The 21,160-nt window shown below is 32.6% G+C and overlaps 3 protein-coding genes across 3 annotated transcripts; all 3 read left to right on the forward strand.

The window, feature by feature from the left end:
• The first annotated feature begins 622 nt into the window (after positions 1-622).
• LOC126734497 (tRNA-uridine aminocarboxypropyltransferase 2) lies at positions 623-2,041 on the forward strand. The gene is made up of 2 exons (XM_050438152.1): positions 623-803; positions 867-2,041. Exons 1-2 carry the CDS (start codon positions 718-720, stop codon positions 1,546-1,548), a joined length of 768 nt encoding a protein of 255 aa, XP_050294109.1. The 5' UTR covers positions 623-717; the 3' UTR covers positions 1,549-2,041.
• A 7,054-nt stretch (positions 2,042-9,095) lies between these two features.
• On the forward strand, positions 9,096-9,687 carry LOC126734235 (piggyBac transposable element-derived protein 2-like). Its single transcript, XM_050437770.1, has 2 exons — positions 9,096-9,405; positions 9,485-9,687. The coding sequence occupies exons 1-2, from the start codon at positions 9,096-9,098 to the stop codon at positions 9,685-9,687; spliced, it is 513 nt and encodes a 170-aa protein (XP_050293727.1).
• A 1,087-nt stretch (positions 9,688-10,774) lies between these two features.
• Positions 10,775-21,160, forward strand: LOC126734441 (brachyurin-like). The gene is made up of 6 exons (XM_050438083.1): positions 10,775-10,942; positions 11,008-11,169; positions 11,224-11,321; positions 15,024-15,199; positions 15,327-15,598; positions 20,960-21,160. The coding sequence occupies exons 1-6, from the start codon at positions 10,871-10,873 to the stop codon at positions 21,101-21,103; spliced, it is 924 nt and encodes a 307-aa protein (XP_050294040.1). The 5' UTR covers positions 10,775-10,870; the 3' UTR covers positions 21,104-21,160.

The raw sequence follows: 21,160 nt of genomic DNA on the forward strand, positions 1-21,160 counted from the left end.
ACTTGAAAAGTGAAACTTCTTCATTGAAATCAACTGAATTTGATTTTACTATTTGATTTACTATTATATTTACAAAAACATAATAGTAATAAATAAAATCAGATTTTCTTACCAGAAACCTGGAATTGCTTGCCGCAAATTAATTAAAACACTACTCCCAATATTGAAAGAGAACTTTCTAGAAAAAAAGTCATAAATTTAAAATAACATCCTTAAAACAAATAGCAAACTCAGCCCACGCTGGCATTCATTGAAATGAAAAACAAAACAAACTCAAATGGTATGACAATGACAAATGATGTTCTATCAGTCAATGTCAACAACTGTCTGTCAATTTTGCCAAGCAAGATGGCCGATATACGATTCCGATTTTCACCATACAAGTTTCATCCATCTTGCGAATGCCAAACGATTGTTCGGTAGTTATTGCATTCATTTACCATATGAGGGCGCTTCAAATACATATTAAGCGGGAGTTTTAAACATGTCCATTCTGCCCTGGTGTCCATTGTATCCTCGGTCTCCCCTACTATTATGTTTTTTGTACAATCTGTACTATTACTTTGTGGGAACTTGTACTATTATGCCCAACATATAGGTTGGCAACATTGTTCTATGTTCCTAACCTAAATGTTTACATTTTGGCCTAACCTAAAAAAATATTTTTATTTTTAATGAATAATTTCTGAATTTTGCACATAATAAACCATAAAATTAATGGATCTTGAACATGAAGCTTTTTCAGATCTTTGCGGGTTACCAACCGATCCCCCTGACATGCGAATCAATTGCGACCAATGCCAGTAATATAAATAAAAATAAACAAAAAAACTCATCCTAAGTATTATTTTTTTTACATATTCCAGGCGTCCTCTGAAGGTTTGTTACTGCAGCTCCTTACCAGATCCACGTCTTTCTCCAAGAAGCAAAATAATTTTACTGCAGCACCCTGCTGAAGAAAAAAGATGCCTTCGTACAGCCCCAATGTTACAATTAGGGTTACAACCGGGTAAATGTTTGGTTTTTAAAGGAAAGAGGTTCCCTGGATTACATGATGAACTGATATCTATTTTACAAGCTTCTAATACCTTATTACTATACCCTAGTCCTAATTCAGAACCCCTTAATGAAATAATTAGTGAAACTGTGCCTTTAAGTAGATATAATATAGTTATTATTGATGGAACATGGCCACAAGCAAAAGCAATTTACACTTCCAGCCCTATTCTTCATAATATAAGGCAAATAAAGTTACTCAATAATAATACAAGTGATTATATCATAAGGACTCAACCTGCCGATGGGTGTTTAAGTACATTGGAAACTGGTGCTCAATGTTTGTCAATGTTAGAAGGAGATCAGACTTATGTGGACAAGCTTTTAGCTCCTTTAAAGTTAATGTGTCAGTATCAGTTAGAAAATGGAGCGGTTTCGCATCAAAGTAAAGAATTCTTGATAAAGAACAATTCATATCCGAAACTCATAGGTAAGAGGTTGAATAAGGTTTTAAAAGATGCCGAAAGGTTAAAGGAACAACAAAAGAGTTGATGAATGTGATGTAGGGTTTGATATTGTAGAAATTAACTATAAAATAAAGTTAGTATAAGCCATAATATATTTGTAACCATAAGTTATAGTATATCTTGCTGCACCCTAGTCCCAATTAAGAACCCCTTAATGAAATAGTCAAACTGTGCCTTTAAGTGAATATAATATTGTTATTATCGATGGAACATGGCCACAAGTAAAAGAAATTAGCACTTTCAGCCCTATTCCTCACAGTTTAAAGCAAATAATGTTATGTAATAACAATAAAAGTGATTTTATCTTAAGGACTGAACCTGCCAATGGGTGTTTAAGTACATTGGAATCTTGTGCTCAATATTTGTCAAAACTTATAGGTAAGACATTGTATAAGGTTTTAAAAGATGTTGAAAGGAACAGCAAAAAATTGATGAATGTGATGTAGGGTTAGATACTAGTAAAATTTACTGTAAAATAAAGCCATAATATAATGAATTTGTATTCATGTCATAGTAAATCTTGCTGCATTGTTTTAATTTAGAATGCCTTAACAAAAAAATTAGTGACAGTGTGTCTTTAAACTTTAAAATTTCAGGAAATAATTGGAGATCAGCAGCATGGATTCACCAGAGGTCGTTCTGTGGATACAAACTTGTTTGTTTTTAGCAACTATATCTTCAAATCTTTTGCCGACGGTAATGAAACACATGCGATATACACGGACTTTAGTAAAGCCGTTGATAGGGTCAACCATAATATTCTTATCTCTCATATTTCAGATCTCGGCATCAGCGGATCTCTTTTACTTTGGATCAAGTCTTATCTGATGGATAGAGAGCAGCGTGTTAAAATTGGTGGTTTTTTGTCCAACCCATTTTTGACAACTTCAGGGCTCCCATTTGGGACCATTGTTATTCAGTCTCTTTATCAATCACCTCGGCTCCCTACTGGAGTCTGAGTTTTTGCTCTTCGCTGATGATTTGAAAATTTTTCGGCGGATTTCCTCCTCTCAGGATCAGTTGGTGCTTCAGAGAGATATAAACAGAGTGTTTTCCTGGTGTAAGTCGAATGAAATGTCATTGAATGTTAGGAAATGTGGGTTTATGAGGTTTACTCGTTTAAGGGTCTCCCCTCCTTGTCAATATATTATTGATGGTATCCCCTTGAAGGAGCTTGACTCAGTCAAGGATTTGGGTGTCTTTCTGGACCTGAGTCTTACTTTCTCCCACCACTTCGAAAATACTGTAAATAGAGCTAATAAACTGCTTGGTTTTATCAAAAGATCTTGCAAAGACTTTACTAATGTGTCAGCATTGAAGACACTATATATTTGCCTGGTGAGATCTCTTCTCGAATTCTCCAATATTGTTTGGTCACCTCATTTTCTGATTCACATTGAGAGGCTTGAAAATATCCAGCACAAGTTTATCAGGTTTGCCAGATATACTCTTATGAAGTCAGGCCTGGATCTTACCTGTTCAGAGACCATGTCCTACCTGAGCATAAACTCCTTATCAAGTAGAAGGCAGTTCTTTGATGTTTGCTTTGCGTTTAAGGTTCTGAATGGTATTGTTAGAAGTCCGGAATGTCTGTGCCTTTTCTCTTTGCATGTATCTTCTTACACAACACGAGGTCAGGCGCTTCCCCACATTGCCTTTTGCAGAACATCCTATCTACTAAACAGTCCTATAAATAGAATAGCTTCTACAGTGAATAGATTTGCAAAAGATCTTGATTTTTTCAGTACATCTTTAAATAAATTTAAGTCGTCAGCTAGGGCAACTATCTTGGGATAGTGCCCTACTCCCACTCTTTGGATTATGTTTAGCACAGTATTGTTTATTAGTATTATAGTTTTTACTTAAGACTACTGTTAATTATTAATAAGTACTTGAAATGTTATATACGTTGATGAATAAATAAATAAATTAAGTGAATATAATATAGTTATTATTGATGGAATATGGTAAGGAAGAGCACTTTACACTGCTAGTCCAGTTCTTCATGGTTTGAGGCAATTAATTTATTTAATAACCATACAAGTGATTATATCATAGGGACTCAAACCTTTCAATAGGCTTTATTACATTGGAAACATCGACAAACGTTTAGTTTCTTCTTGGATTGTAGTTTTGTTTTCCATATGTACTGAGTTGGAAATTAACACTCAAATTTAAGATCAATTTACATCAAGTAAAATAAGGAGAAATGCCGATAGTCTCAGTAATTTAGGACATTTTTACTAGGATTAGTTTAAACTAAAGTAGGTCTTATAAGATCTAAGTTATAGAGGAATTGATCAAATGTCTGTGCATATCTTCAGTTCTTTCAAACCCTTCTTTATCTATGTCTTCAGTTTCTCGCGACGAGTGAACAAGTACACACGTATTAATTTTGCTCCGTCTTTTCGTGAGTTTTCGGGTATTAATTTGGCGTTTTTAAACACTTTTTCTTCAAACATTGTAACCGGTAAAATACCCCTTTTTATTTATTGTGGAAAAAAAACCGTAAAAGTTTCCCAGTTTAACCAGAAGCTTATTTTTGTTTGTTTCGAATATGCCTGCAGCCCAGTGTTCCATATGTGCTGGTAACGTCAGTCGGACAAACCCAGGCATGTCCTGCCAAGGTCAATGCGATCGACAGTATCACCTTAAATGCGTGAAATTACCATCCGCTATCGGAGATTTACAACCAGACTCCGGCATCGTTTGGCGATGTAAAGACTGCACTACCAAAACTGACCGCTCTACGGGGGACACCTCAAAAGTTTTGCGGGAGCTTGTTGAAAAGGTTAATACGGTAATGTCTGATTTGGCTGCCTTCAGATCCGTTCAGTCGGGATTTACTGAATCGCTTACAAGTGATGCTTAAGTGCTACAACAAGAGAGTCGTAAAAATAATATTGAACTCTGCGGCGTCCCAGAAAAAAGGAATGAGAATATAGTATCAATGGTAAAAAAAATAGGCTCCATTGTTGGAACCATAATTCATGATGATGATATAGCCGCTTCTCATAGAGTTGCTCGTTTTAACAAGGGGTCGGATACCAGCAATAATTATCCTAAAAACGTCATAGTAAAGTTTTTCTCCGTGTCGAAGAGAAACGAATTTTTAAGTGCAGTTAAGTTAGGTCGAAACCGTGGTTTGAAGGCTTCTGACTTGGGATTTGAGCAGGAAACTAGGTTGTTTGTCAACGAACATCTCTCTCCATACTGCAAGCAGCTGCACAGAAGGGCTCGGGAGTTTTGCAAAATGTCAAACTATACATACTGCTGGATTAAGGATTCGAAGATCTTCATTAAAAAAGAGAATAATAGTAGGGCTTTTCATGTCTCCAATGAACAAGTTTTGTCGACTTTGAGTACTTAATCCCTTTTCTTCTTATGTTTAAATACTTTAGTCTATCTCCTATGTATAATCTCTATTTAGATGTCTGTATGCACTGAATTTTCAATTTATTACCAAAATACCAGAGGACTTAGAACAAAAACTGTTGATTTTTACCAATCTATGTGTGCTGCTCAATTTGACTGTGTATCAATAACTGAATCCTGGCTGAAGCCTGATGTGCTGAGCTCGGAGTTATTTCCTCCTGGCTACAATGTTTTTAGATTGGACCGTAGTGCTCTAGTGAGTGGAAAAAGTGATGGTGACGGAGTAATGCTAGCTGTGCGCGATATTCATTGTGCCGAACTCATACCAAGATTATGTAACACCAATAATATAATTGAAGATATATGGGTCAGTGTCGTCTTAAATGGAGGTAATAAATTGTTAATTTGTACTGTCTATGTCCCCCCTCACGCATCTTCGAATAACTATAAACATTTCATGTCAAAAGTAGAGTCTGTACTAAGTAACAAAATTAATGGGAAAGTTTTATTGCTAGGTGATTTTAACTTGCCTAATTTATCCTGGTCGCGTAATAACAAACTAAATTCTGATAACGCCACTGACCCATGTATATAGCAAATGCTTTACTGATTTTTACTTCCTTAATGGTTTAAAACAATTTAATTATATTTTGAATTCAAGGAATAGAATTTTAGATTTAGTTGTAGGTACTAATTCTTTAAAAACCGAGGTACTTAAATGTAATTACCCAGTAGTGCCTGAGGACAGTCATCATATGTCGTTGGAGGTAAATATTAAGTTAAATTATGAAAAAAAAGTCGTGTGTAATTCTTATCAAAAGGTAAATTTCATTAGGGCAAATTATGCATGTATTAATGAGAAAATTCGTTCTCTTCAGTGGAAGGATTTATTTTTATCTCGTGATGTAGATAACAACATCGAATGTTTTTACGCAGAACTGAGTAATATTGTGAATTCTGAAATATCAAAAATAAAAATTAAAAAGCGCCAATATCCTTTATGGTTTCCTAAGCACACTACTAATTTAATAAAGAATAAAGTGCACAGAGACTGGAAAAAATACAAGCTACAGTCTGACTACGATATTTTCTCAAATTTACGTAAAACTGTAAAACTAAATATTAGTAAAGACTATAAAGTTTACATTACTAAAACAGAGGAAAATATTAAGCATGACACAAAGTACTTTTGGTCGTTTATTAATAATAAAAGGAATACAAAAAATTTGCCGTTAAAATGCTACGAATAACTCTGACATTTGTGAACTTTTCTCAAAGTTTTTTAGCAGTGTTTTTGAACCATCTAATACTCCATCATTAATCGATGTTGTCCAATCAAAAGAATGTTTTACTGTTGATCATGTTCGAGGAGACGATATTAGAGAAGCATTATGCTCTATGAATCCCAAAAAGGGTCCTGGCCCAGACGGATTTCCCTCAATATTTCTGAAATCATGTCCTAATCTTTGTGAGCCTCTATATTTATTGTATTATCAATGTATTTCAACTGGTAAATACCCTAAGCTTTGGAAAGTGGCCCAAATTGTGCCTATTTTTAAATCAGAAGATAAAAGCGCTATCAATAACTATAGACCGATTTCTCTCTTGAGCCATTTTGGGAAACTGTTTGAGTCTCTTATTTTGGATCAATTATTTTTTATTGTTAGGGGATCGATTGACTTAAACCAACACGGCTTTTTTAAAAAAAGATCGGCACTGACTAACCTTGTGCCTTACGTTCAACTCATATCTGAGAATATGGAGCGAGGTTCTGAGACTTGTACAGTGTACACCGATTTCTCTAAAGCTTTCGATAAGGTCCACCACCCAACTCTTTTAATAAAGCTTGAGAATTTCGGGGTACATGGGGCTTTGTTTGAAATTTTTAAAAGTTACTTAAGTGAAAGATCTCAGTATGTTGTTGTAAATGGCCAAAAATCGAAGAGTACAGCTGTGACTTCAGGTGTGCCTCAGGGGTCACACTTGGGTCCTCTGCTGTTTATCATTTTCCTATATGATATAGAGCAATGTTTTTCACATAGTAGCTATGCTTTATATGCAGATGATCTTAAAATCTCAAAAACTATTAATTCGGCTGCTGATTACTTTACTTTACAGTACGATTTATCTAATTTTATGAATTACTGTACTTTGAATAGACTTTTTGTCAATTTGGATAAATGTAATTGTATTTTGTTCTCTAAAAGGCCTGTTCCTCTGCAAGTTAAATGTGATCTTTACCTAAATAATGTTAAGCTTAAATATTTGGATTATATTAAGGATCTTGGGGTGACATTGGATCCTAGGCTTTTGTTTGAAAAGCATCTTGAAAATATTGTACAAAAGGCTCTTAAAAATCTTGGATTTGTTTTTCGAGCAACAAAAGGATTTAGCAACATAAATTCCTTAACAATTTTATTCAATAGTATAGTAAGACCTGTACTGGAATACGCAACAACAGTTTGGAATCCAATGTACGCCAATTATATTGGCCGACTAGAGAGTGTGCAGCGCAAATTTGTTAACACTTTAAATTATAGGTTTAACAGACGACGGCATTTCTTTAGTTATGATGATAATTTAAAATTTTATAATATGCAATCGTTGGAGGTCCGAAGAAGAAATCTTAATTTAATATTTATATACAAGGCCGTAAACAACTTTATTGATTGTTCATCTGTTTTAGAAAAACTCAATTTTAACATCAATCCTTACATCCTTCGTAATAGACAAACTTTTGTAGTGTCCAGGTATTTTTCCAATTACTTATCGAATTCTCCAATTATTAGATGTACCCGTATGTATAATAGTTTGGAGTTAAACCATCCTAATATTGACTTATTTTTTTTGAGCTTTGATGCCTTTAAACGACACCTAAGACGGCTTCCTGATTAAACTACATAAGTAATTCTTTCTAGATTGTGATGTAATTTTAAGAATTAATTCTCTGTAGTTGTAATTATTATTATATAGAACTTGTTTACTAATTTGTATTTGTGATATAACGTGCTTTCTTATTATTGGACAGCTGTGCCTGTCTGTTAGAAAGCCTTGACTGTAAATAAATAAATAAATAAATAAATAAATAAATAAATAAATAAATAAATATGTACATACACCAAGCAAAAACTAAATTTTAAGCAATATATGTAGCTTGTTAACCCTTTCCAGCCCAATGATTTTTCTTTATGTATAGATGGCGTAAGTGCTGCTACTCTTGCAAAATAACCAATAAATCAATAGGAGACGATTATTTTAATTTGTTCGGTCATGCTGGTAATTTTTGCAGAGTTTCTGTGAAGTTTGTGTGTATTTTCCAAGGTAAGTTTGAATGATTCTATATGACAAAAAAAATATAAGTAGTTAGTGTATTACTGTATTTATACCAGTATCGGTCACAAATAAACTAATGATTCAATTACTTTTTTGTAAGTCTTGGTGATTTTTTTTCTCATGATTCCATTTGGCGTCAGTGGGCTTCAAGGGTAATTATGTATTTTTATAGATGACCAGAACTGGTTTGACAGAGGAAGATGAAAAGAGGTTACTGCTGTTACTGGAAGGTGATGAATCAGACGCGGACTTAATAAGTGATAACGATGACCTTGATGACAATGAAATTGATGAAGTTTGCAGGTTGCAACGAATTCTCGGCCCAGATAAAGAATAGCCAACCCCGCAGACGTCAGAAAATGATAGTCATTTTGAATTAGAAGACCCCGAACGAGACCCTGATGAGCATACACATGAAGAACTATTCGATGAAGAAGATGACATACCATTGGCTGTACTATTCTCTGTCCAAACAAAGAACAGTGGTGTAAAAAAAAGTCTAAGCCCATATGGAAAAAAGAAGAACATAAGTGAAAGTGATAACCAATGCGATGTAAATCATAGTATTTTTGAGGATGAAATCATGTCCCCTTTGAGCTATTTCAAATTATTTATAAATGACGATATGATAAAAAATATCGTAGAACAAACCAATATGTATTCGTTGCAAAAAAACGGTGTATCTTTGAAAACTACTTCTGCCGAAATTTCAATGTTTTTTGGAATGCAAATTCTCACTGGTATAGTAAAAATGCCAAGCTACAGAATGTATTGGGCCAAGGAAACTAAAAGCAAGGAGATTTAATATCTAGAAATCGCTTTGATAAATTGAGAAATAATATACACTTCAATGATAATACCAAAATGAAGACTAGAGACCAAGAAGGCTACGATAAACTTTTCAAAGTCCGTTCTTTTCTTGACGATGTGCGAAGTAATTTTTCCAAGATAGAACCTGAAGAATTCAATTCTGTGGATGAGATCATGATTTCGTTCAAAGGTCGTAATTCGCTGAAACAATACGTAAAAAACAAACCTCACAAATGGGGAATAGAAATGTTCGCCAGAGCAGGCAGCAGTGGATTTGTATATGATTTTGAGGTTTATGTAGGAAAGGATACTATAAAAAATGAAAGTACTCTGGGCATCAGTGGTGATATTGTAGTGTGGCTGTGTAAGGAGCTGCCTAGAAATGAAAATTTTAGGGTTTAATTCATATGTCCTATGCCACCTAAAGGAATTGGGGTTTTTAGCCATAGGAACTGTGAGAGTTGCACGTATGCCTGGGTGTGAGTTTATATCAGACAAAGAATTAAAACTAAGAGGACGAGGTTCATTTGACTACAAAATGGATACCAATCGAAATATAATAGTCGCCAAATGGTATGATAATAAACCTGTGCATGTTGCCTCATATTACAAGGGAATCGAACCTCTGGAACGAGTGAAAAGATGATCTGTTGCTGACAAGAAATATGTTGAAGTTGAACAGCCAACGATAATCAAGGAATACAATAAACATATGGGGGGTGTAGACCTAAATGACATGCTTGTGGCATTATATCAATTAGATTCGGTGTTAGGAGATATTATTTACGAATAATATTTTAATTGGTTGATATGAGTATTGTGAATGCAAGATTCCTGTATAGAAGACACTGTGATCAAAAGAATATATTAACCTTTAAGAGGTTACTGGTATTTAGATCCGAAATTGCACACGCCCTGATATATCAAGACCCTATAATCAGAAAAAGAGGGAGACCTGCATCATGTACATCTGCAAACTCTCCGGTACTTTTTGGAAATCAAACTCCTGAGCCTCCTAAAAAAAAAAAAAGGTGAATTTTAATGTAATTGATGACCTACGGTTTGATAACATCAATCACCGGTCCACACATATTGAACCCAAAAAGAGATGTCGAAACTGTATCAAGGCTTATAGTAGAGTTCAATGTAGTAAATGTCAAGTTGCTTTATGTCTGACCAAAGACAAAAATTGTTTTATAGACTTTCATACAATGTAGGGTGTGCTATTTGTTTTTTTTTTATTACTTTGACTAAAGAATTTAGCCTGTTAATTTTAAGAATTTTCCAAGTTTCTTTTCTGAGATAACAATAAATTGCAAAAAAATAATTTTTACTATATTTTATTTAGATACAGTCCTTGTTATATAGTTAAACTAAAAAAAAAATTTTTTCGAAAAAATAATAATTTGGACTGGAAAGGGTTAATTATAGATTAAACTACACTTTCTACTTTTCACTCTTAAAAAGTCAAAATATTAATACAAGTTCTTGTATAATAAACTATTCTGGTATAACTTTTTCAGTATAATCCCATATAGATTAAAATATATAGATGTAATAAATTATAATACCTCGATGAATCATCAATTTGTCTTAAACTGTAAAATTAAGCTTAAACTGTTAAAATGATTGAACGATTTTGAGTAGAATCTTATTCTTTATAAAGATTCCTTATTTATGATACTATCTATATTAAATTTATGACAAATAAATAATAATGTTTGAAGTAAAAATCCGTTTTTATTATACTGCTCCTGTTACAAAACTTAATCGATACAACACGGTTGTCATTTGCTTAATAATCTTAGCCTGGATAGACATACCACAAAATGAAAGGAAGTATCATAATAATACTTGCCTTAATAAAATTGCAAGTTGCTTTTGGAGAAACTATTTATAATGTAAGCAGCATTAAGAATAATTAAATAGTAACCAGACTTCTTTTGTAAGTACCATTTGTTTTTAGTCACAACAGATTAAGGAAATAATTAGAAATGCCAGGCCTGGTCACATGGAATTGGACCCGAAATTCCAACATATGTTTGACACTAATTTTTTCAGGACTTACAATGGGTCCAGGATTGGTGGCGGCGGATGGGAAGCAGAACCCTATTCTAGACCTTATCAAGTAAAAATTAATTCGACAGAATTGAAAGAGTAGGTGGTATTTGGTTTTTTTCAGGTTGGTCTATACGTTCCCACTACGACAGGCACTAGTTTTTGTGGGGGCAGTTTAATAGGCCCTAAAACTATTTTAACGGCCGCACATTGCGTTATGTCGTAAGTAATTAAATCAGATTTGTTATTTATATGTGACAAATTTTACATTTTAGACAAAAAAAAGTCCAAAGTATAAAATAATAATGCGATATTAACATTAACTTTTAGATACACACATTATTTCTTATAAATATGAGTTGAACAGATCTAATGCCTGGATGCCTGTTTTTTCCAGCTTCGTTAAACAAATCCAATGTTTTACGATGGAAAATTGAGAAATACAGCAAATTATGTAAAATTGTTGTTTAAATTACTGTTTATAAACTCAGTCAATTTCGACAAAGCGTCATTAGTACTGCAATTCTCTGGAAATTTATGTTTTATGTTTAGCAAAAACAGAATTTTTACACGGGTAGGTACCAGTGTGAACCATTTGGTAAACGCACAACACGAGAGATGATACCGAGGATATTAAAAACTGAGACAGGGATATGTCCGAGAAATCGGACAGGAAGTCGAGATTTTGCCCCTTCTGAGACCTATATTCTGGACGCAGTTTAAAAATAAGCAATGAATTCTTATAAAATGAGTGGTTTCATACGTAATTGAATAAACTGCAATAGAAAAACAGAATTTTCGGAAAAAGTCGAGGTTTTGCCTTTTTTGGGAGTTATGTCTTGGACGCAGTTTAAAAATAAGCGAAGAATGATTATAAAATAAATATTTTCATATGTAGTTGGATAAACCATTGCATGTTTCCCCAATTTCATATGATTCCTCTTTATACCGTTTACAAAAAGAAAATAGTTGCCATACTAGTTGGAACGCTTAATCAGACTGAGATATAATTTCTCTCTTTATCTCATACCTAGGAACAATGAAGTTTTTTGCTATTTTAGCAACCACTGAACTACAAACATGATTAAAACCATTGACTTTTGTAAATATTTCATCGCTTCTTATGATTGTAATATGTTTGTTTTCATTACAGTGATTGGCTACTCGCTTAGTATTAAGGCCATATTTTTCTTGGATCTCATTTATTTCATTTTCATGCAGATATTCTTTTGAATTTAACTCTTTGCCATAGATACTACAAGGCACAAGAACATTTAGTCATCCATAATTTCATAAATCGAAGTTTGGATTTAACTGTTATAGATGTGAAGAGTTTAGGTTTTAAATTCGGCAATTAACTTTTATTTATCAATATAAAGATTTAATCAATCAGAGCAGTATTCTTAATAAGTTGTGGCTTCTCTAGCTTCTTAAGATATCATAAGATATTTATGCATGTTGTATACTTTTAAGCACGTTGTATACTTACATGTTGTACAATCTTAAAAGTATATTCCTTTACAATTAGAGAAACTGTGTCTAAAATGTGAGGGGTTCCATTCCAAAACTTGCCTTGTCTATAATAATATTGAGTAGAATTTCACAATTGGCAAAAAAAGTTTTATGAGAGCTATGCATATGAATGCAAGCAATTATAATCTCTATATAATTTATCTAATGATTACGGTAGCAATTTCACATTTACTTAAATCTTTTTAATTTCATTTTGACAAAAATATACAGGATTTTTACCTGATATATCTCCTTTGATTTCTCCTTGACAAAACTCATTGACTTCACTCTCTTGATATAAATCTCCCAATAAATAGAAAATAAATGTTAAACTCCCAAGTCATTTCTCTGTGCCCAAGTGTCGCCGAAATAAGAAATTAATCATTTTCTGATGTTCTTAATTTTTTTCGTTAACTGCCACTCCTTCGTTAAATTAATCCACCTCTGTTTAATTAAATTGTTTTACTCATTTAAATTTACTTTGATTCTCTTTGATTTTTTTGGCTTCTTTTGCTTTTGGTCTTTATGGTACCTCAACAGACATTTTAGGACAAAATTGTCTTGCTCAGTCTTCGTTTTTAAGGGATAAAATAGGTCATTAAACTTCTTCTTAATGTCTTGCATTATAAGCATTAAACAGATGTTGAATCACGGCATTTTAATGTAACATTTAGCACTCACTTTGAACTGGCGTAAAAATAATAGATCACGCTACTACGAGCATGACAGAAGTGATGAACTAGGCAAGTTTTATAATCATACTTGATTTTTCTTAAGTTTTTATTATAAGCTAAGGCAAGTTTTGCTATGTTTTAATTCCTTTAACGTATAGACACTAAGAAATTAAAAAAAAAAACGATATGAGAGTTTCGGAATGGAACCCCTTATTTATTCATTCTATGTCTTAACATTCCTCGAAAGTGCATAAAAAAAGGGTCGTGATGAATCTTATTTAAAGATACTAATCATATGTGAATAAATTTTTTTGGGATGTTAGGATAGGAGCTAATTTTAATATTTAATAAAAAAAATACTGGTGGAATAAGACCAGAAACAAATTATGTTACAGATGATATTTTTTTAGTTTGTCTCGCTTTTATCTACTGATTATAAAAAAATATTCTTATCTAAACAATTTTATAAATCCTTAAAAGTTTTTAGTGTAGCTTTTACACTATTATTTAAAGACTCGATTTTTTTTAATAAATCATATAATATTTCAAAGCATGTTTATGGAAGAACCTAAAAATATTCCAAAAAACACGTTACTTTTCTCAACATGTCTGTCTCTAATGGCTTACATCTTAATAAGGATAAGTGTTTTATCATTTGTTTTACTAAATCTAGAAAAGTTGTCCCATTTGACTACCACATAAATGATAATATACTTTCAAGAGTATCGCTAATTAAAGATTTGTGGGTGTTGTTTGACAGTTCCCTGACTTTCATACCCCATCCCATATAGATAGTTTGTCTAGTAAAGCCCTTCGTACTCTTGGTTTTATAACTAGAAATAGTCAAGACTTTTCAGTAGCTGCCTTCAGAGTTTTATATCTTACACTTATTCGTAGTGTCATGTCTTATTCTTCCATAGTCTTGTCCCCTTATTATGCTAACCATATTTACAGTCTTGATAAGGTCCAAAATAAATTTCTCAGGACTTGTGCCTGGCGATTGAATGTACGAGATGAGTCTTTATTGGAACTTAAGTCAAGGCTAAATATGACTTCTCTTGAGGACTATCGAACTAGGTGTGGTATGATATTTCTTCAGAAGTTGATTAATAATGCTATTGATTGCCCTGAATTGTTATCGCGGATAAACTTTAGATGCAATACCAGAGTCCTTAGAGAGACGCCCTTTTTCTGGTTGAATATCACCATACAAACTATGGTAAATTTTCTCCAATTAATCGGCTCCACATATTGGGAAATAGATTTAATCAGGCTTTTGACTTGTGGTTTTAAAGCCTTCAAAACTTAAAAGGTGTCTGAGTGAGTTTGCTCGTTGAGTAATATGTGTTAAGTATCAAATAAATTTGATTGCTTTTACTTTTCTTATTTTAATGGTATGTTTTTAGTTGCTTTATATATTTTTTGGAAGTTTTTGGTTAAGTTTTTGGAAGTTTTATCTTATTTGTATATCTTGGGCTGCTACATATTTATATACATTTAGATAGATATATTATTGATTTATAGAAAATTTGGATATTTAATAGATTAAGTTCATTATACAATATCTTATTAATAGCAGAATAATTATATACATTTAGGGTTAGGATATAATTTATTTTGTAATTTTGTTAGAATGGGGACATCCCGTAAATAAATAAATAAACATGTACAACATTCCTAGCACTGGCCTGATGCACATACAAATATTTATGGAATTGATTTCTCCTTATTTGGGTAGGTCAAACGGAAATGCCATACTGGTATATTTAGGAGCGCACAATATGCCACCACTACCATCAGAAGGAGCTATTTTAGAGTACAGTATGCAGTTTGTAATGCATCCAGATTTTGAAATAAGTACCGTCCAAAATGATGTGGCTCTGGTCTATCTTTTGACTCCTATACAGGAAACAGGTATGCAATTTATTACTCCTAATTAAATTTAGGATGAGATTAATTTAGTATCTATTACCGCATCATGTATCTATAATTATGCTTTGATAAAATAACAGGGTTTTAAAGTTACTTTTTTATTTTATAGAACGTATAAAGTTCATCCAACTAGCTGACGATCCTTCGGTAAACTACTTGGGTAGAGAAGCTTCAGCCAGTGGTTGGGGATTAGCTGGAGATGACGCCACCTCTCAGTCTCCGGTGTTAAGAGAGGTAACTTCTACCATTATTAGCAATGTAGCATGCAGAATGGCCTACATGGGAATAGTGATCAGGAGTAATATCTGCTTAAATGGCGAGGAGGGCAGGAGTACTTGTCGAGGCGATTCTGGTGGTCCATTGGTCATCGATAATAAGCAAGTAAGAACGCATCTATTTCATGAGAAAATTGTTTTCGATTGAGATTGGCCAATAATTTCGACACTTATTATAAAAGTCATCCAAGGTTATTTAGGATACTGATCCAGGTTAAATTAAAATATTAAAACTATATCTACAGTGTCAATTAATGTAATTGAAATAAAAATATGAGTACCTAAATGTAATTGAGTGATACTATAGATTTATTTTGTATTTTAACCTGGATTTTATATATTTTCCCATTATTTGGGTCCATAAAATGTTTTCATTAGTTATTTATACAATATTTTAAAATAGCTTTTTTAATATGCTACATCTCAAACCCGGCTTTATCAAATTATAGTTTTCAGTGATTGATCAAATAATTGGTTAACGACATCAACATTTAAAAAAAAAATTATAACTGCTTCACTAAAACACTTTTATTTAAATCATACTTGTTTTGCTAACCTTGTTAGCATCTTCACACGATTAAAAGAAAACTGCAATTATAGAATGTTTAAATGAACTCTAGGTTTTGCGTATTTCGCTAGCCATGTGTCCGTCCATCTTCACAAGATTAAAAGTTGGATATATTCTAGAATTGCACATTTGTTTAATCTTCACCTGAAGATGAAGGGCAGGGTTAGCGAAACACGCGTAGAGAGTTAAATCAAGTATTAATTGTTGTTAAACCATGTTTATATCAAAAGTTCCACTAGCAGTTTCTACGAATTGATTTTATTAATTTAAAGTGGTAAAGGTGTTTTTTTGACCTTATGTTAAAATTGTTTTTCTTATCCCATCTAATAAAACCCACTTTTAAAATTCTAATTCAACTGCGGCGCAAAGGCACTGTTGCAGCACTAATTTAAATCAAATAAGGTAGTAACATAAAGATCAAATAACGTAGTAATATCAGAAAAAAATATCGTACCGAATGTTAATGAAACGTAAATTCGTGCAGAGAGGTAATTGTCAAAGTTGTAATCACCAAATAAATTATTGGATTCGGGTCCCGATCAAACAAAAGATTTTTTGTTCAGGTGTCCACGTTTTCACCTTTACAAGATCATCCTCAGGGCATTAAAATTGTGTAAATATCGGTTTTAAACTAATTCATATTATTTAATTAGTTCAAAAACGATATTATTTAATGTTAATTACTTTAGAGTTTTGTTTCATTCAGACCCCAATCCAACAGTTTCTTTGGCTCTTTTTTTATTGTTCGTCTGTCAAATGAAATGTCAAAATAACTGCCAAATAATTAAGAAAATAATAATTTGCGACAAACATAGCTGTAAACAGAAAACTTCTGTGAGTAAATTTAATTACATACATCGATTTTTTTATTAAAAACAAATTGTTGTCGGCATGCAATAAAGCCAACCTAAAATTTGACTTATACACCAATATTTCGGCACCAACTTTGGCTGAACTACTAGTTTCTTAACTGGAAAAATTCATCCATTTTCCCAAAGATGCTGGTCATACGTTTTTGCCTTTTATAAAAATACAAGTTTCTTGCCTGATGATAATCCTTTGATACTGAAACGCTGACTGGACAAAAATGTAGTGAATTGGGGTATTTAAGTTATTTTCTTTTTATAAATATTTAAAATAGGTCGTTTCATCATATTTGAATATATGGACTGCGTTATTACAAAACAGAGTTAACTAAAATTGAAAAATCTGAATAAGACCTTTATAGTTTGATAGGAAATTATTCCTTCAGCAAAAGATCCCTAGTCAAAACATTAATATCACATTCATGGCTTTTAACACAATCGAAATAAATGTATTCAGATCAAAACGCAGTGCAGTCATTAAGTACCTTTGCGGGAATATACATGGAAAAAAATTAATGCAATTGTTATCAAAAAAACATACACGTACTAAAGTAGATAAAAGGAGCGAAATAAAGAAAGTAACACATACGTTTGACGTTGTACAAATAGTTAAAGGCCTTGCAAAGGTTATTAGTAGCTTCCAAGTCTCTAAGGAGTAATAGAAGAAAATAATTGTCTTTTTTCATGAAATTCTACGAAAATTTAAAGTTTGAGGTTAAAAGGTTCTTATTTTACTATTTTTTTTGTAAGAACCTATATACGGAAGAAGGCCCTGCTTTAAAATGAACTACTAATAGATTTGCTTATAATAAAAAACCCTTGGACGATCTACATTTTTCATTTTCTGATTATTTGGCCACTAAATGTTTAAACTTAGGAACCTCTAGTATTTTTCTTAAGTACAGTCAGTGTTCCGTAATACAACATCTTTTACAAACTTTTATTCCTCAGTATCATTTGTTCGATATTTCTATGAATCCTATCATTAGATATACTGTATTTCAAATCGGTAGAGAGTAAAAAAATGTAAGAGTTTTGTGGTCATCTGTAGGCGTAACTTAGTACCTAGTTAATAAATAAGAGGTAGAGTTCGAACGCTATAAGAGGGGAACATGTAGGTGCTATTTTTAAATATAACACAGGTTAGCATAATATTTCATATACGAATTTTTCAAGTAATGTAAACTTCATTTCTGTGAATGTAAATAAATAAATACTGCTGGTAATAAAAACACCGAGTATAAATATTACTTCAAGAGTGTTAAATATGGTAGTATTTGTTGTTACGCCATAATATTATACAGAGTGGAATTTTTAACTGGAATAAATTCAGTATTAGGGAGCCTATTTATTTGTTGAAAACATAAAGGAACACGGGTCTCTTTATTTTCACTTAAGGCACATTTTTTTTGGTCTCGTTATAAAATTTACTCCCTTTTGAGGGTAGAAACCATCCCCAGCTTTTTTTTCAAATGTGAAAGTATCTTTTGTATTATAGCTCGTTGGAAAGGGAATAACAAAAGGTATATGATTCGCTATTTACTTTTACATTTTGGTAAGCTAGAAAGCCAGAAAAATAATAAAATGTTGCCATTTTAGCAAGTGGATTTTGCCTGCGCGGAATGTCTAAATAAAAAGGAAAAAATGTAATTGATAAGGTTTTTTGTTTACTTGTCTGTCACATTCCAATGGTCACTTTATTTTTAGTTTGGCAGAAGCGAATAATTTATTTGTTGTAGTATTTTGTGCAGTTTGAACCATTACTTTAAATAAGAAGTATTTTCATACAAAAATTGATTATTTAACTGAATCACTAAAAATTGAAAGTTTAATGATTATTGGCTTTGGAGACAGATCGCGTACACAAGCAGAAGTAGCAGCTTTATTTCACGAAAGACACCCTAATCTTCGAACTTTTTCTCAAAGCACCATCAGCAAAATTGAAAATTATGAAAATTGAGAGACATACCAAGAGTAAGACAGTCTATAAATATTTTACTGACTTTCAAAGAAAATCCTAATACTCCAGTTCGACAGGTTGCAAGAGAATGCAATATAAGCCATACGTCTGCATAAAAGTTAGTAAAATAATGTCAAATGTGTCCTTATAAAATGCAATACGTACAAGATTTACTAGGAGATGATCCGGATCGCCGTCTTCAGTTCTGTGAAGTGATGATGAATGCACTTGATCAGCATTCAGCAGATTTGGATTGGATTATTTTTACAGATAAGTGTACTTTTGCACTCAAGAACTGTCGATATTGGTCCACAGAAAACCCTCAGTGGATATGAGAAACACACAGTCAGCATTCGCTGACTGTGTGTTTCTCAGCGTCCGCAAAAACTTAATGTTTGGGCAGGCGTAATTGGCGACGAAGTCATTGGCCCAATATACCTTCCAGCTAACTTAAATGGGACTACATATTTGAATTTTTTGCAACAAGTGCTTATGCGAGCTTTGATTGCTTTATTTCCTCATCAAGCAAAAGCAGATCTTCATGATGATCGAATATGGTTTCAGCAGGATGGTGCTCCGTCTCATTACGCCCAAAACGTGCGACACTATTTGAGTGAAGTTTTTCCAAACCGCTGGATAGGAAAAAGAGGTACCATTGAATGGGCGCCAAGATCGCCGGACCTTGTCATCTAAAAACGAAAATTTACGTAATAAGACCAGAAAATTTAGATGAACTTAGGTAACGACTTCATACGAAATTCGCTAAATAACTCCAGATATGATTCGTAATGTCAAGAATGAATTTTATTTTAGATTAGGGTTTCGCCAAGAAAAAAATGGGCAACATTTCCAACAACACTTCAAAAAATCGATTTTAATTTCTTTCTAGCTTATCAAAATGCGAAAGTAGGTAGTGGGTCATATTCCCTTTTTTATTCCCTTTCCAACGAGCTATCACAAAACATACCTTCACATTTAAAAAAAAAGTTGGGGTGGTTTCTACCCTCAAAAGAAGGTATATTTTAAAAAGAGACAAAAAGAAATGTGCCAAACTGAAAATGGTACCTATGTTCCTTTATTTTTTCAAAAAATAAATAGAGTCCACCCATAAAATTTCCACCCTGTATATAACATACAGATAATATATAACACAGTATATAAAAAATGGATCAGATGTTTACTCCAACGAAAATGTCTAATAATAGATCTACTTACTCGTACTCCTGCATTGTCAGTCAATGAAAAAGTTATTGTTTTAAATGTGCATGATTTTTTAAAACACGACCGCCCTATAGTTTTGCTGTAGAAAAGTTGTAATGACTAGAATTAGAAAATCAAAGAGCAAAAGAAAATTTGTTATCTTGATGGACCCTTCGCTTAGGATGTATTATTCAAAAAATAGGGCAAGATACAAAGATGGGCATTAAAATGCCATCGGCAAAAGACTCATATTGGAAGTAAAGACGATTTCGTAAAAGAAGGTTTGACTCGTCCGGGCGGGAGATTATCACGAGGATATGAATGCAGATGTTTTCAAGGATTATTTTGGAGAAATGATAAAGTTTTCCGGCTGAATATGAAATTTGAGTTTAAACCTTACATGATAAAAAAAAGTTACTAGCCATAGCAACGTATTATAGCATAGCAAAATATTAATATTCGCAAATAATAATTCTTAATATTTTTTAAAATGAATTATGTTGTTTTATAAATGTTTATTTAAATCAGATGAGGAAAAATAATTTTTTTGTGATTAAAAACATAATACGTAATATTATTTATATATTTCTTTAAACGTTCACTAGTTATAATACTATGTTTAGTTTATATTATAGTACCCCGGCTGCACGCCTTTGTCGTACCATTTTTAGTGTTTATCCGTTGAATAATAATAATAATAGAAAAGCTCTTAAACCGGGTGCTACTACCTGCACTCCGTAAAAAAGAATGAATTTGCAATGCAAACGAGTACGCCTTTTGCATACTTTAATTAGATTTTATTACTCTCTGCCTATTTAAAATAGACTATAATTCTGGATATTATACTTTTTATTATCTTGCATTTGTTCTCAGGTTGGTATCGTCTCTTTTGGAACCTCGGCAGGTTGTGAAGTTGGCTGGCCGCCCGTTTTTGCAAGAGTGACATCTTACATCGATTGGATAAATGAAAATAGAGAACCACCTTCCCTCAAGGCTGCCATGGAATACAAACTTTAATACGAACAATTATGTAAAGAGTTTTATTTAGTATGTAAATAAACAACTTATCCTATC

This window comes from Anthonomus grandis, chromosome 3, assembly GCF_022605725.1.
Source record: "Anthonomus grandis grandis chromosome 3, icAntGran1.3, whole genome shotgun sequence".
Classification (NCBI taxonomy): Eukaryota; Metazoa; Arthropoda; class Insecta; order Coleoptera; family Curculionidae; genus Anthonomus; species Anthonomus grandis.

What these genes read in the sequence shown, in the direction of transcription:
- LOC126734497 (XM_050438152.1), top strand. Translation starts at nt 718, where the DNA reads ATGGATCTTGAACATGAAGCTTTTTCAGATCTTTGCGGGTTACCAACC. An exon ending in ATCAATTGCGACCAATGCCA is followed by an intron (nt 804 to 866) that starts GTAATATAAATA and finishes TACATATTCCAG; the next exon opens with GCGTCCTCTGAAGGTTTGTT.
- LOC126734235 (XM_050437770.1), top strand. Translation starts at nt 9,096, where the DNA reads ATGAAGACTAGAGACCAAGAAGGCTACGATAAACTTTTCAAAGTCCGT. An exon ending in TGATATTGTAGTGTGGCTGT is followed by an intron (nt 9,406 to 9,484) that starts GTAAGGAGCTGC and finishes TGGGGTTTTTAG; the next exon opens with CCATAGGAACTGTGAGAGTT.
- LOC126734441 (XM_050438083.1), top strand. Translation starts at nt 10,871, where the DNA reads ATGAAAGGAAGTATCATAATAATACTTGCCTTAATAAAATTGCAAGTT. An exon ending in TTGGAGAAACTATTTATAAT is followed by an intron (nt 10,943 to 11,007) that starts GTAAGCAGCATT and finishes ATTTGTTTTTAG; the next exon opens with TCACAACAGATTAAGGAAAT. An exon ending in GACTCCTATACAGGAAACAG is followed by an intron (nt 15,200 to 15,326) that starts GTATGCAATTTA and finishes TTTATTTTATAG; the next exon opens with AACGTATAAAGTTCATCCAA.